This window comes from Somniosus microcephalus, unplaced genomic scaffold, assembly GCF_052327205.1.
Source record: "Somniosus microcephalus isolate GS21.2 unplaced genomic scaffold, FLI_Smic_1.0 unresolved_chr1, whole genome shotgun sequence".
NCBI lineage: Eukaryota > Metazoa > Chordata > Chondrichthyes > Squaliformes > Somniosidae > Somniosus > Somniosus microcephalus.
The window spans coordinates 166,483,976-166,498,503 of record NW_028225179.1 but is presented as its reverse complement, the minus strand read 5'-3'; the positions used below and the strand labels follow the sequence as shown (position 1 = coordinate 166,498,503).

The window sequence follows — 14,528 nt, the reverse complement described above, 5'->3', positions numbered from 1 at the left end:
GAATGTTACCGGGCCCTAAAAAGAGAATATAAACTGGCAGACTACCTCACGACCATCAGAGACACAAAACAGAGACAGACCCTCACCAGGTACAGACTAAGCGACCACCAACTGGAAATTGAAAAAGGCAGATACAAGAAATCCTGGCAGCCTAGAGAGAATAGAATATGCGATCAATGTCTGGCCGGCGAGGTTGAAACAGAAATGCATTTCCTCCTAAAATGCGAAAAATTCAACACATCAAGAAACATATTATTCAACAAGCTAAGCCAAACAACCCCAGATTTCAAGGAATTGGATGACCTGTCAAAATTGAGATTAGTCCTAGGAGAAGGAGACAGACCATACCTTGGGGCCAAATATGTAACAACATGTCACAACCTGAGGACTGTTTAAAATTAAGACTGTTTAAAATTAATATTGAACGTACCAAATGAAGTACAAAGACTGTTTAAAATTAATATTGTTTAAAAGTAATATTGTATGTACCCAACAAATGTCAAATCGATTGACACCTACAGGATGTTGGAAAACTGTACCTTTTTGCTATGTAAGCTTTGGCAATATGGTTCTCTGTAAACTTTCATGCCAATAAAGCATTTGAATTTGAGTGAGTGAGTGAGTGAGTGAGTGAGTGAGTGAGTGAGTGAGTGAGTGAGAGGGAGTGAGGGAGAGAGACAGAGAGAGTGAGAGAGACAGAGAGAGGGAGAGAGAGAGAGAGAGAGGGAGTGAGGGAGAGAGACAGGGAGAGAGACAGAGAGTGAGAGAGCGAGAGAGGGAGAGAGGGAGAGAGACAGAGAGAGGGAGTGAGGGAGTGAGGGAGAGGGACAGAGAGAGTGAGAGAGACAGAGAGAGGGAGAGAGGGAGAGAGGGGCAGAGCCGAGAGGCAGCGAGCCGAGAGAGAGCGAGCGAGCCGAGAGAGCGAGCGAGCCGAGAGAGAGCGAGCGAGCCGAGAGAGAGCGAGCGAGCGAGCGAGCCGAGAGAGAGAGCGAGCGAGCGAGCCGAGAGAGAGCGAGCGAGCGAGCCGAGAGAGAGCGAGCGAGCGAGCCGAGAGAGAGAGCGAGCGAGCGAGCCGAGAGCGAGCGAGCGAGCCGAGAGAGAGCGAGCGAGCGAGCGAGCGAGCCGAGAGAGAGCGAGCGAGCCAGCGAGCGAGCGAGCCGAGACAGCGAGCGAGCGAGCCGAGAGAGAGCGAGCGAGCCGAGAGAGAGCGAGCGAGCGAGCGAGCCGAGAGAGAGCGAGCAAGCGAGCCGAGAGAGAGCGAGCGAGCCGAGACAGCGAGCGAGCGAGCCGAGACAGCGAGCGAGCGAGCCGAGAGAGAGCGAGCCAAGAGAGAGCGAGCGAGCCGAGAGAGAGCGAGCCGAGAGAGAGCGAGCGAGCCGAGAGAGAGCGAGCCGAGAGAGAGCGAGCCGAGAGAGAGAGCGAGCGAGCCGAGAGAGAGAGAGAGAGCGAGCCGAGAGAGAGCCAGCCGAGACAGCGAGCGAGCGAGCCGAGACAGAGCGAGCGAGCCGAGAGAGAGCGAGCCGAGAGAGAGCGAGCGAGCCGAGAGAGAGCGAGCAAGCCGAGAGAGAGCGAGCAAGCCGAGAGAGAGCGAGCCGAGAGAGCGAGCCGAGAGAGAGAGCGAGCGAGCCGAGAGAGAGAGCGAGCGAGCCGAGAGAGAGAGAGAGCGAGCCGAGAGAGAGCGAGCCGAGAGAGCGAGCGAGCCGAGAGAGAGCGAGCCGAGAGAGAGAGAGAGCCGAGAGAGAGAGAGCGAGCGAGCCGAGAGAGAGCGAGCGAGCCGAGAGCGAGCGAGCCGAGGGAGAGCGAGCGAGCCGAGAGCGAGCGAGCCGAGAGAGAGCGAGCCGAGAGAGAGCGAGCCGAGAGAGAGCGAGCCGAGAGAGCGAGCGAGCGAGCCGAGAGAGAGCGAGCGAGCCGAGAGAGAGCGAGCGAGCCGAGAGAGCGAGCGAGCGAGCCGAGAGAGAGCGAGCGAGCGAGCCGAGAGAGAGCGAGCGAGCGAGCCGAGAGCGAGCGAGCCGAGAGCGAGCGAGCCGAGAGCGAGCGAGCCGAGAGCGAGCGAGCCGAGAGCGAGCGAGCCGAGAGCGAGCCGAGGGAGAGCGAGCGAGCCGAGAGCGAGCGAGCCGAGAGCGAGCGAGCCGAGAGCGAGCGAGCCGAGAGAGAGCGAGCCGAGAGCGAGCGAGCCGAGAGAACGAGCGAGCCGAGAGCGAGCGAGCGAGCCGAGAGCGAGCGAACGAGCAAGCCGAGAGCGAGCGAGCGAGCGAGCCGAGAGAGAGAGAGCGAGCGAGCCGAGAGAGAGAGAGCGAGCGAGCGAGCCGAGAGAGAGAGCGAGCGAGCGAGCCGAGAGAGAGAGAGCGAGCGAGCGAGCCGAGAGCGAGCGAGCCGAGAGAGAGCGAGCGAGCCGAGAGCGAGCGAGCCGAGAGAGAGCGAGCGAGCCGAGAGAGAGCGAGCCGAGAGAGAGCGAGCGAGCCGAGACGAGAGCGAGCGAGCGAGCCGAGAGCGAGCCGAGAGAGAGCGAGCGAGCCGAGAGCGAGCGAGCCGAGAGAGAGCGAGCGAGCCGAGAGAGCGAGCGAGCGAGCCGAGAGAGCGAGCGAGCGAGCCGAGAGCGAGCGAGCCGAGGGAGAGCGAGCCGAGGGAGAGCGAGCCGAGGGAGAGCGAGCCGAGGGAGAGCGAGCCGAGGGAGAGCGAGCCGAGGGAGAGCGAGCGAGCCGAGAGCGAGCGAGCCGAGAGCGAGCGAGCCGAGAGCGAGCGAGCCGAGAGAGAGCGAGCCGAGGGAGAGCGAGCCGAGGGAGAGCGAGCCGAGGGAGAGCGAGCGAGCCGAGGGAGAGCGAGCGAGCCGAGAGCGAGCGAGCGAGCCGAGAGAGAGCGAGCGAGCCGAGAGAGAGCGAGCGAGCCGAGAGAGAGCGAGCGAGCCGAGAGAGAGCGAGCGAGCCGAGAGAGAGCGAGCGAGCCGAGAGAGAGCGAGCGAGCCGAGAGAGAGCGAGCGAGCCGAGAGAGAGCGAGCGAGCCGAGAGAGAGCGAGCGAGCCGAGAGAGAGCGAGCGAGCCGAGAGAGAGCGAGCGAGCCGAGAGAGCGAGCGAGCCGAGAGAGAGCGAGCGAGCCGAGAGAGCGAGCGAGCCGAGAGAGAGCGAGCCGAGAGAGAGCGAGCGAGCCGAGAGAGCGAGCGAGCCGAGAGAGCGAGCGAGCCGAGAGAGCGAGCGAGCCGAGAGCGAGCGAGCCGAGAGCGAGCGAGCCGAGGGAGAGCGAGCCGAGGGAGAGCGAGCCGAGGAAGAGCGAGCGAGCCGAGGGAGAGCGAGCGAGCCGAAAGCGAGCGAGCCGAGAGAGAGCGAGCCGAGAGAGAGCGAGCCGAGAGAGAGAGAGAGCGAGCGAGCGAGAGAGCGAGCCGAGAGAGAGAGCGAGCCGAGAGAGAGCGAGCCGAGAGAGAGCGAGCCGAGAGAGCCGAGAGAGAGCGAGCGAGCGAGCCGAGAGAGCCGAGAGAGCCGAGAGAGAGCGAGCGAGCGAGCCGAGAGAGCGAACGAGCGAGCCGAGAGAGCGAGCCAAGAGAGAGCGAGCGAGCCGAGAGAGAGCGAGCGAGCGAGCCGAGAGAGAGCGAGCGAGCGAGCCGAGAGAGAGCGAGCGAGCGAGCCGAGAGAGAGAGAGAGAGAGCGAGCGAGCGAGCCGAGAGAGAGAGAGAGAGCGAGCGAGCGAGCCGAGAGAGAGAGAGCGAGCGAGCCGAGAGAGAGCGAGCGAGCCGAGAGCCAGCGAGCCGAGAGAGAACGAGTGAGCCGAGAGCGAGCGAGCGAGCCGAGAGAGAGCGAGCGAGCCGAGAGAGAGCGAGCGAGCGAGAGCGAGCGAGCGAGCCGAGAGCGAGCGAGCCGAGAGCGAGCGAGCGAGCCGAGAGAGAGCCGAGAGAGAGCGAGCGAGCCGAGAGAGCGAGCGAGCGAGCGAGCCGAGAGAGAGAGAGCGAGCGAGCGAGCCGAGAGAGAGAGAGCGAGCGAGCGAGCCGAGAGAGCGAGCGAGCCGAGAGCGAGCGAGCCGAGAGAGAGCGAGCGAGCCGAGAGCGAGCGAGCCGAGAGAGAGAGCGAGCCGAGAGCGAGCGAGCCGAGAGCGAGCGAGCCGAGAGCGAGCCGAGAGAGAGCGAGCGAGCGAGCCGAGAGAGAGCGAGCGAGCGAGCCGAGAGAGAGCGAGCGAGCCGAGAGCGAGCGAGCGAGCCGAGAGAGAGAGCGAGCGAGCGAGCGAGAGAGAGAGAGAGCGAGCGAGCGAGCCGAGAGAGCGAGCGAGCCGAGAGAGAGCGAGCGAGCCGAGAGCGAGCGAGCCGAGAGCGAGCGAGCCGAGAGAGAGCGAGCCGAGAGAGAGAGCGAGCCGAGAGAGAGAGCGAGCCGAGAGCGAGCGAGCCGAGAGCGAGCGAGCGAGCCGAGAGCGAGCGAGCGAGCGAGCCGAGAGAGCCGAGAGCGAGCGAGCGAGCCGAGAGAGAGCGAGCGAGCCGAGAGAGAGCGAGCGAGCGAGCGAGCCGAGAGAGAGCGAGCGAGAGCGAGCGAGCGAGCCGAGAGCGAGCGAGCCGAGGGCGAGCGAGCCGAGAGCGAGCGAGCCGAGAGCGAGCGAGCCGAGAGAGCGAGCCGAGAGAGAGCGAGCCGAGAGAGAGCGAGCGAGCCGAGAGAGAGCGAGCGAGCCGAGAGAGAGCGAGCGAGCCGAGAGCGAGCGAGCCGAGGGAGAGCGAGCGAGCCGAGGGAGAGCGAGCGAGCCGAGGGAGAGCGAGCGAGCGAGCCGAGAGAGAGCGAGCGAGCGAGCCGAGAGAGAGAGAGCGAGCGAGCCGAGAGAGAGAGAGCGAGCGAGCGAGCCGAGAGAGAGAGAGCGAGCGAGCGAGCCGAGAGAGAGCGAGCGAGCCGAGAGAGAGCGAGCGAGCCGAGAGAGAGCGAGCGAGCCGAGAGAGAGCGAGCGAGCCGAGAGAGAACGAGCGAGCCGAGAGAGAACGAGCGAGCGAGCCGAGAGCGAGCGAGCGAGCGAGCCGAGAGAGAGCGAGCGAGCCGAGAGAGAGCGAGCCGAGAGAGAGCGAGCCGAGAGAGAGCGAGCGAGCCGAGAGCGAGCGAGCGAGCCGAGAGAGATCCGAGAGAGAGCGAGCAAGCCGAGAGCGAGCGAGCCGAGAGAGAGCGAGCGAGCCGAGAGAGAGCGAGCGAGCCGAGAGAGAGCGAGCGAGCCGAGAGAGAGCGAGCGAGCCGAGAGAGAGCGAGCGAGCGAGCCGAGAGAGAGAGAGAGAGCGAGCGAGCGAGCCGAGAGAGAGAGAGAGCGAGCCGAGAGAGAGCGAGCCGAGAGAGAGAGCGAGCCGAGAGAGAGAGAGCGAGCGAGCGAGCGAGCCGAGAGAGAGAGAGCGAGCGAGCGAGCCGAGAGAGAGAGAGCGAGCCGAGAGAGAGAGAGCGAGCCGAGAGAGAGAGAGCGAGCGAGCGAGCCGAGAGAGAGAGAGAGAGCGAGCGAGCGAGCCGAGAGCGAGCGAGCGAGCCGAGAGAGCGAGCGAGCCGAGAGCGAGCGAGCCGAGAGAGAGAGAGAGCGAGCGAGCGAGCCGAGAGAGAGAGAGCGAGCAAGCGAGCCGAGAGAGAGCGAGCGAGCAGAGAGCGAGCGAGCCGAGAGCGAGCGAGCCGAGAGAGCGAGCCGAGAGAGCGAGCCGAGAGAGAGAGAGCCGAGAGCGAGCCGAGAGCGAGCGAGCCGAGAGCGAGCCGAGAGCGCCGAGAGAGAGCGAGCGAGCCGAGAGAGAGCGAGCGAGCGAACCGCGAGCGAGCGAGCCGAGAGAGAGCGAGCGAGCCGAGAGAGAGCGAGCGAGCCGAGAGAGAGCGAGCGAGCGAGCTAGCCGAGAGAGAGCGAGCGAGCGAGCTGAGAGAGAGCGAGCGAGCCGAGAGAGAGCGAGCCAAGAGAGAGAGAGACAAGAGAGAGAGAGAGAGAGAAAAAGAAAAAGAGAGAGAGGCCGAGAGGGGAGAGCGGGGAGAGAGGAGAGCGGAGAGCCAGAGAGGAAGAGAGAGAGAGAGCCAGAGAGGGAGAGAGAGAGAGCCAGAGAGGGAGAGAGAGAGAGAGAGAGAGAGAGAGAGAGAGAGAAAAGAGAGAGAGAGAGAGAGGAAAGAGGAGAGAGAGAGAGAGAGCGCACGAGAGAGGGGAAAGGGCGGAGAGAGAGAGAGTGTGAAAGAGACACAGACGGGTGGGGGGAGAGCGTGAGTGGAAAAGGCCAGTGTCCTTTATACAGAAGGGAGAAATTGAACTGCACCCTCCCCCTACATTCACCAAACCTCAGCACTCGGACATGCTCTCGAATTCCTGTTCTGGTGAAAAGGCTCCTCTGATTCACTTCCCACAGCCGAATGGAATGAGACTTATACCAAAGTTAGTGCAGCCTGTGATAATAACCGGGACAAATGGCCGTGCTTCCGCCTGGGAGAATGAATGGAACATGAGCCGGGGCTGACTGGAAAGCTGAGCTTGCAGTCACACAGTGACTAACGGTTATCAGAGCAGCATGATGTTAAATTACACTGCGAGTGTGGAATGGGCGCTACAGATCAAACTACACACGTCAGGGCAATATCTGCACACTGCGATACACATTCAATTCAAATCGCTTTATTGGCATGATAAGGTACATCTTATGTTGCCAAAGCATCAAAATACATTTATGGTTGAACACAAACGCAGTTCTATTCATACAGTTTATAAACAGGTATATCCCCGAGTGTATAAATATACATTCGCATTATTTATATATACTCTTTTCTTAGGTTTACTGGTTGTCCCTCTGTTCATGGCAAGCTGTGACATAGTGTGCCACCAGTGTTACACAGCTTCTCTCCTCCCCCAGTAGGTATGGGAGTTTTTGGTCGTCATTCAGATTTCTGAATTCAGGGCATATGTGAGAGAATTTTTGGTAGAAATTCTCCGATGCCCTGATATTTTCCACAGGCTGTGAGGAAGTGCATCTCTGTCCCCACCACTCCCCGACCGCAGCGAGAGCATATCCTGTCCTCTCCTGGCAGCCTGGTCTGCCCTTTTCGATCGCCAAACTACATCCCACAGTCTACCAGTGCTTTCAGAAAGGGAACTCTTTCCCCATTGCGAGCACCCATGGCAGAGCTTAAAGGAAGCGTCTCTTCTACTCCACGTCTCTCTTCCCATTTCCCTGCAACTCCCAACGTGTCCCAGCTCCAACCTTCCAACTGCAGCCCTCCCGCCATTCTCCACTTCACCAAGGGCTGCATTACCAACTCCGTGCCAAATTCAGCAGGGTGCCCACCCGCTTGGCTCGTGGCCACAAGGAACCAGTTTAACGCTACCCCGACTCGCTTCAGTCTAGGCTCAGACAGGCAGAAAGATTCAGTCTGAGCCCCCGCCCCACCACAAGTCCCAGAGCGGAAGATTGCGCGTTAACTCGCCGACTCCCAACCCACGAGGATTTCATGTCAAACGGAGCTCGATAGAAATAGCCATTGGGCCGACTTACCAGTCTGATCGGACAGTACACAAGGTCCTCGGCGGTGACCCCGAAACACGCTTGGTCGGAGAGATTCTTCCCCTTGGACGCCAGGGCTTTGAGGACACGCTCCTGTCTGCACCTTGGTAGGTCGCTGGCGAGTTGTTCGAGGGCAAGTAGCTGACAATAGGGTTCCCCAGAGACGAGCCACTCTGCGATGGCTGGGTTAACGGTCCCGTCTTCCAAGAACACCCTCTGTAGATCGCGGGGGACATCTGCAAAGACACGAATGATCAAATTAGCCCCCGGCCCGAACTGCGGAGAACCGGGGCTCACACCCAATACTTCTCCAAATGACCGCACGCTTCGCTGATCTCAGGCAATAGCGGAGGGGGTTTGGGGAGGGTGTGGGTTAAGAAGGCAAATAGTATGTTGGCATTCGTAGCGAGAGGGTTCGAGTACAGGACAAGGATGTCTTGCTGCAGTTGTACAGGGCCTTGGTGAGACCACACCTTGAGTATTGTGTGCAGTTTTGGTCGCCTTATCTGAGGAAGGATGTTCTTGCCATGGAAGGAGTTCAGCGAAGATTCACCAGGCTGATACCTGGGATGGCAGGAATGACGTATGAGGAGAGATTGGGTCGATTGGGCTTATACTCGCTGGAGTTTAGAAGAATGAGAGGGGATCTCATTGAAACTTATAAAATTCTGACAGGACTGGACGAGAAGCAGGAAGGATGTTCTCGATGGTCGGGGAGTCCAGAACCAGGGGTCACAGTCTAAGGATAAGGGGTAAGCCATTTAGGACAGAGATGAGGAGGAATTTCTTCACCCAGAGTGGTGAACCTGTGGAATTCTCTACCACAGAGGGTGGTGGAGGCCAGTTCATTAAATATATTCAAGAAGGAGTTGGATATATTTCTTAAGGCTAAAGGGATCAAGGGATATGGGGAGAAAGCAGGGACAGGGTACTGAATTTGGATGATCAGCCATGATCTCATTGAATGGCGGAGCAGGCTCGAGGGGCCGAATGGCCTACTCCTGCTCCTAGCTTCTATGTTTCTATGTGAGGCGATCAGCGCTCACCGGCATTAGGAGTAAATTGGACAGCAGCTTCCGGTGTCCGCACGCGCGCAGTTAAACACGGGAATCCAGAAGCTGTTGTCCAAGTTGCCCTGCTCCTCTGGAAGCTTCGCTGCACCGATACCTCGCCAAGAGACTCGCCATTGAAATCCATAGATCAGCGTGATGTTGCTGTACTCACCCACCTGATACCCACTCAACTCGCCAGAGAAAGTTAGGGCTGGTGCATTCAGGGGTAAGTGAAATTTTAACGACGTGCTAAGTCTTCATCACTGCCACACTATCTCTGTGGCCCTGAAAATTAACTTGTGTGGAGCCTCATTCCGTTGGCTTTTAATTCACTAATTAAAATTAAAAATTAAATATTTGTTTTTACTTTTTCTTTCGGTCTCTTATCTCTCTCTCACACACACAATATCCAATCTTTCTTTCCCTCTCTTTATTTCACTTTCTGTAAATGATTTTACAATGAATTAAATATTCCAACTGACACTTCCTGGTTTACACTCTGCGTGGCTCAGTGAGGACTCTTCAATCTGATTGGTTGAGGAGACATGGGGGGGGGGGGGGGGGGGGGGGGGAAATGTGTGTTGGCTAAAGTTGCCGGTGTCTCCAGCAACTGCAGTTAACGGCACCAAGCTCATGGTCTACAGAGCAGCAGTGATACCCGCCCTGCTGTATGCCTCAGAGACATGGACCATGTACAGCAGGCACCTCAAAGCACTGGAGAGGTACCACCAACGCTGCCTCCGCAAGATCCTGCAAATCCATTGGCAGGATAGGCGCACCAACGTCATTGTTCTCGCTCAGGCCAACATCCCCAGCATCGAAGCTTTGACCACGCTCAAACAGCTCCGATGGACGGGTCACATCGTCCGCATGCCTGATTCGAGACACCCAAAACAAGAGCTCTACTCGGAGCTCAAGGCCACCCTCAAAGCCTCCTTGGAAAAGTGCAACATCCCTACCAACACCTGACCCAAGACCGCACAAAGTGGAGGAGAAGCATCCGGGAAGGCGCCGAACACCTCAAGTCTCTTCGCCGGGAGCAAGCGCAAACAGCACACGTCAACACAAGCTCCCCACCCACCCGCCCCTTCAACCACCGTCTGCCCCACCTGTGTCAGAGACTGTAGCACAAGAGATCGAGGGTAAGGTACTGTCTTGGATAGAGAACTGGTTGGCAGACAGAAAGCAAAGAGTTGGAATAAACGGCTCTTTTTCCGAGTGGCAGGCAGTGACTAGTGGGGTACCGCAAGGATTGGTCCTAGGACCCCAGCTATTCACAACATATATTAATGATCTAGACGAGGGAACTAGATGTAATATCTCCAAGTTTGCAGACGACACAAAGCTGGGTGGGCGTGTGTGCTGTGAGGAGGATGCAGAGAAACTCCAGTATGATTTGGACAGGTTGGGTGATTAATGCAGTATAATGGCAGATGCAGTATAATGTGGATAAATGCGAGGTTATCCACTTTGGTGGCAAAAACAGGAAGGCAGATTATTATCTGAACGGCAATAGATTGGGAGAAGGGGAAGTGCAACGAGACCTGGGTGTCCTTGTGCACCAGTCGCTGAAGGTAAGCATGCAGGTGCAGCAGGCAGTTAAGAAGGCAAATGGTATGTTGGCCTTCATAGCGAGAGGGTTCGAGTACAGGAACAAGGATGTCTTGCTGCAGTTGTACAGGGCCTTGGTGAGACCACACCTTGAGTATTGTGTGCAGTTTTGGTCGCCTTATCTGAGGAAGGATGTTCTTGCCATGGAAGGAGTTGAGCGAAGATTCACCAGGCTGATACCTGGGATGGCAGGAATGACGTATGAGGAGAGATTGGGTCAATTGGGCTTATACTCGCTGGAGTTTAGAAGAATGAGAGGGGATCTCATTGAAACTTATAAAATTCTGACAGGACTGGTCAGACTAGATGCAGGAAGGATGTTCCCGATGGTCGGGGAGTCCAGAACCAGGGGTCACAGTCTAAGGATAAGGGGTAGGCCATTTAGGACAGAGATGAGGAGGAATTTCTTCACCCAGAGAGTGGTGAACCTGTGGAGTTGAGGCCAATTCATTAAATATATTCAAGAAGGAGTTGGATATATTTCTTAAGGCTAAAGGGATCAAGGGATATGGGGAGAAAACAGGGACAGGGTACTGAATTTGGATGATCAGCCATGATCTCATTAAATGGCGGAACAGGCTCGAGGGGCTGAATGGCCTACTCCTGCTCCTATCATCTATGTTTCTATGGAGGTCCCGCATTGCAATCAGTGTTAGGGTACCTAAACTGTTAAACTGAGTCTTAACATTATGACCCAGATAACAGAAACCACAAAGTTTGTAGATACGTGTCTGAACTAGCCCAGGTGATGGACAAGTGACTGCGACAAGCAGAAACCACAGTCACAGCTCGCTTCTTGCTGTAAAATTAGAAACCTCTTGACCCTTGGTGGAACAGAGATTTCACCCTGTGCACTTGAATAAATCGATCGTTGTACCGCACCAAAGTCTCCCGAGTCCTTTTAACCACAACATCAGTCACCTGAGAACTCATTTTTAATGTGGAAGCAAGTCATCCTCGGTTCCGAGGGACTGCCTAAGAAGTTAACGGCTGCTGGAAGTGGCCGCAACGCTAACCGAGTGAAATTGGTCTTGTCGGGGGGGGGGGGGGGGGGGCATGGAGATAGGTGGCGCAGTGCTCACCTTCCGTGCAATGCCGTCCTGGTGGCGTTGCTGGAGGAACCCGGGACGAAGTTCCTGTCCAAGCTTCTGAGCAGAGCTGTGGAGCTCGCAGGGAATTGTGGGCAATGAAGAGGATGCGTGACCTGCTGAGTATTCACAGCATGTTCTGTCTTCTCAAAGTCCTTCATTTACCATCCGAGCCTTTGCAAGCATCCAGCAGCACTCCCTACACGCTTTAAAAGAAAACTTTTCACATCTATTGCAGCAAGCCACCACTTCAATAGAATCAAAAAAATCCAGTCCCGACCCTTAAATTCAAACTTACTGGAATGATGTGTGTGTCCCTTTAAGTGCTGCAGACATCACCACTGTCGGCCTGCTTGGGACCCAGCGCTCGGGTCGAAGTTCACAACTGCAGTTAACAGCCGCAATGCTAACCGAGTGAAATTGGTCGGGGTCGGGGGGGGGGGGGGGGGGGGTGGCGGGTGGGGGCGCGCACGGAGATAGGTGGCTCAGTGCTCACCTTCTGTGCGACGCCATCCTGGTGGCTTTGCTGGAGGGATCCGGGACGAAGTTTCTGTCTAAGTGCGGCGTTGCAGCTTCTCACAGCATCTGAGCGAAGCTGTGCAACTCGCAAGGAATTGTGGGCAATGAAGAGGTCCGAGAATTAAAGGGGCCATGCACACTGAAGCAATACAAAATAAAATGCAGTGACTCAATACAATTTTCAGCCCTTTCTGCCTTTAAAAGAAATATTCGATATTCAAAAAGGAGTTCCAAATGTGAATATTCAGCTGTTAAAGCTGAATTACCTTCCTAGCTTCAACAAATGGGAAAACTGCCTCAGCACTAACCCAGGGTCTCACGCAGCACTCCAGCTTTGTGCAGGGGGTCAGCACTGCAAGAGCGGCCCTCTACCCACAGGGACTAGGAGGCCCGCCAGAAAGAACGATGTGGGATGTACATCACCAAGGCCGTCACTTCCACCACCTGGCTCCAGTGCCCAAAGAAGCTTCAGGACCTCAGACCACTGGTCAAGGTCAGTGAATGCGTCTTCCAAAGCCATCTCCTACCAACTGCACCACGAGCCTCACACACTGCTCAATGCACAACCCCCAATCACTCACCTACCAACAATCTGCACCAATGACGAGGCACATCTCCCATTGTAAGAATTCGCAATAATTTACAGTTCTGAAGATCAATTATTTTTGATTAAAGAATCCCTGGGCGTTGTGCTTTTAAATTTCCAGGGATAAAAATGGCTGTCACCACATGGCCGAAGACAAAGGACAATGCTTTGTTTACAAAGCAATTGAATGCTATTAGCATTTGTTTGTATATCGAGTGGATACATCTAAACTGCAGAAGAGACTTTTGTATCTTGAATGGGAAATGTTTAAGAATTGAATGGGTTTTTAAATCACCCAGCACTGGACAATAGGGCTGTTGCATTCTCTTTTGTTTCAGCCCAGGGAGCTCCGGAAGACACATTAACCCAGTCTAACCACTTTGAGTTAGCCAATCACAGCTTTCTCTTGTGTATTGGACCCTTTTGGGCGGGGAATTTTGCACACAGCCCTTGCAAGGCAGAACGGCAGGGGCCTCACCAGGTATAAAGATAGCTGCTGAGAAGCCTCTCTCTCTCTTACTTTGCTGGACCACAGGTGAGCGGGGTGTTCTGACTCCTCAACAAGGTAACCTAGCAGGAGTTTGGGGTGGTGATTTAAGGGTAATTGCTAAGAATGTTTAAATAACATTGTAGCCATTGTATCCCTCGTTTTCGCCGTCTGCAACCCCCTGTTATATAGTTTAATGTAATTACTGTGTTCGTGTGGTATAGTTTATTCTTTGGATTGTAGTTTATTTAGGTAATAAAACTTGATTTTTCTCTCATCCAAACCACTTGTTCCGTTTTAATATCATTAATTATAAGTTCCTCCACTCAGAACTGAAGGAGGGGTAGCGATTCGAAACCGCTGTTTTAAAATTGGTTTTATTGGAATTGGCCTGAGTGCAGGCAAAGGCTGCAAGACCAGGAAAATTACTTTAAACCAGTTTAAAGAAGCCCTCAACCCTTACACCATTGCTAGCATCACCTCACCCCCTCGGAGGAGACGGTGCTGGCCATTCTTGGCAGGGGCATGGCTGAGCCCTTGGCCAGCGGCGGGGCTGAAAGGATACAAGATGCTGGTATCCTCATTCGTTATCATCCTTCTGGCATACACCTCTTGCTTTCCCGCTCTCCCATCAGCACAACTCCACCCTTGTGCCTTCCTCATTTCACACACCCAAGAAATGCAGCCTGCCCAGCCAATGGGTCAAGAGGAGGCAGCCTGCCCAGCCAACAGGTCAAGAGGAGGCAGCCTGCCCAGCCAACGGGTCAAGAGGAGGCAGCCTGCCCAGCCAATGGGTCAAGAAGAGGCAGCCTGCCCAGCCAATGGGACCACAGGCGGATGATTCCATCCAGGATATCCCGGCCACAAAGGAGCTGTCTGGGATGTATCCTTCCATCCGAGTCCTCCTCTTCACCGGCCTGCTCTTCGCCCTGCAAGCGGATGTTGTGAATGTGAAATGACAGCATAAAACGCTGGAAATACTCAGTTGGTCAGGCAGCATGTCAACCTCTCTCCACGGATGTTGCGTGACCTGCTGAGTATTCGCGCCATGTTCCGTCTTCTCAAAGGCCTTCATTTACCATCCGAGCCCTTGCAAGCGTCCAGCAGCACTCCCTACACACATAAAAAAAAAACTTTTCACATCTATTGCAGCAAGTCACCACTTCAATAAAATAAAAAAACAAAAACAGTCCAGACCCTTAAATTCAAACTTACCAGAATGATGTGTGTGTCCCTTTAAGAGCTGCAGACATCGCCACTGTCGGCCTGCTTAGGACCCAGCGCTAGGGTCGAAGTTCGTGTTGGTGACGTTAAGTCGGCGTTGACAGGGCGCTGCCAGCTACCGGCAGCGCAAAGGGGAAGAGAAATACGGAGGCCGCCGCTGGAACCGCCAACAGCTGGCCAGAGAGCGGCGGCCGCCATTTTATCACTATTTCATGGCGCTACGAGTGGCGGTGAGTACACGAATTTCTAGCCCATGCTTTTTCTTACTCTGCTCGCACACGCCTCAGGTCCCCTGTAGAGGGCGCAGCGTTATTTCGGACAGCAGGTTGCCACTCAAAAGCCCACAAAAATTCCGTGGGCAGCTGTCAGCGTAGTGAACGGCAGACGTCATTCCTTCGCCACTGACCATAAACCAGAGCCAATATTAATTTTTTTTTTAATGTGGAGATCAGCCAGAGAAAGAAGCTACAAGCCTGTGACAGCTCACTCGAAACAGCCCAGTGTCTAG

General features: G+C 56.1%; 1 protein-coding gene across 3 annotated transcripts in view; it reads right to left on the bottom strand.

Moving 5' to 3' along the window:
* LOC147096497 (calmodulin-regulated spectrin-associated protein 2-like) overlaps window positions 1–14,528 on the bottom strand; it is an 80,451-nt gene that overhangs the window by 43,270 nt on the left and 22,653 nt on the right. For 2 of the 3 annotated variants that reach the window (XM_085975296.1, XM_085975298.1), the window contains exon 2: window positions 7,445–7,689. In XM_085975296.1, coding sequence (XP_085831422.1) covers window positions 7,445–7,689 — 245 coding nt within the window. Of the gene's footprint in view, window positions 1–6,239; window positions 6,361–7,444; window positions 7,690–14,528 lie in introns of those variants that run through there. The other variant, XM_085975297.1, reaches the window with a different exon arrangement.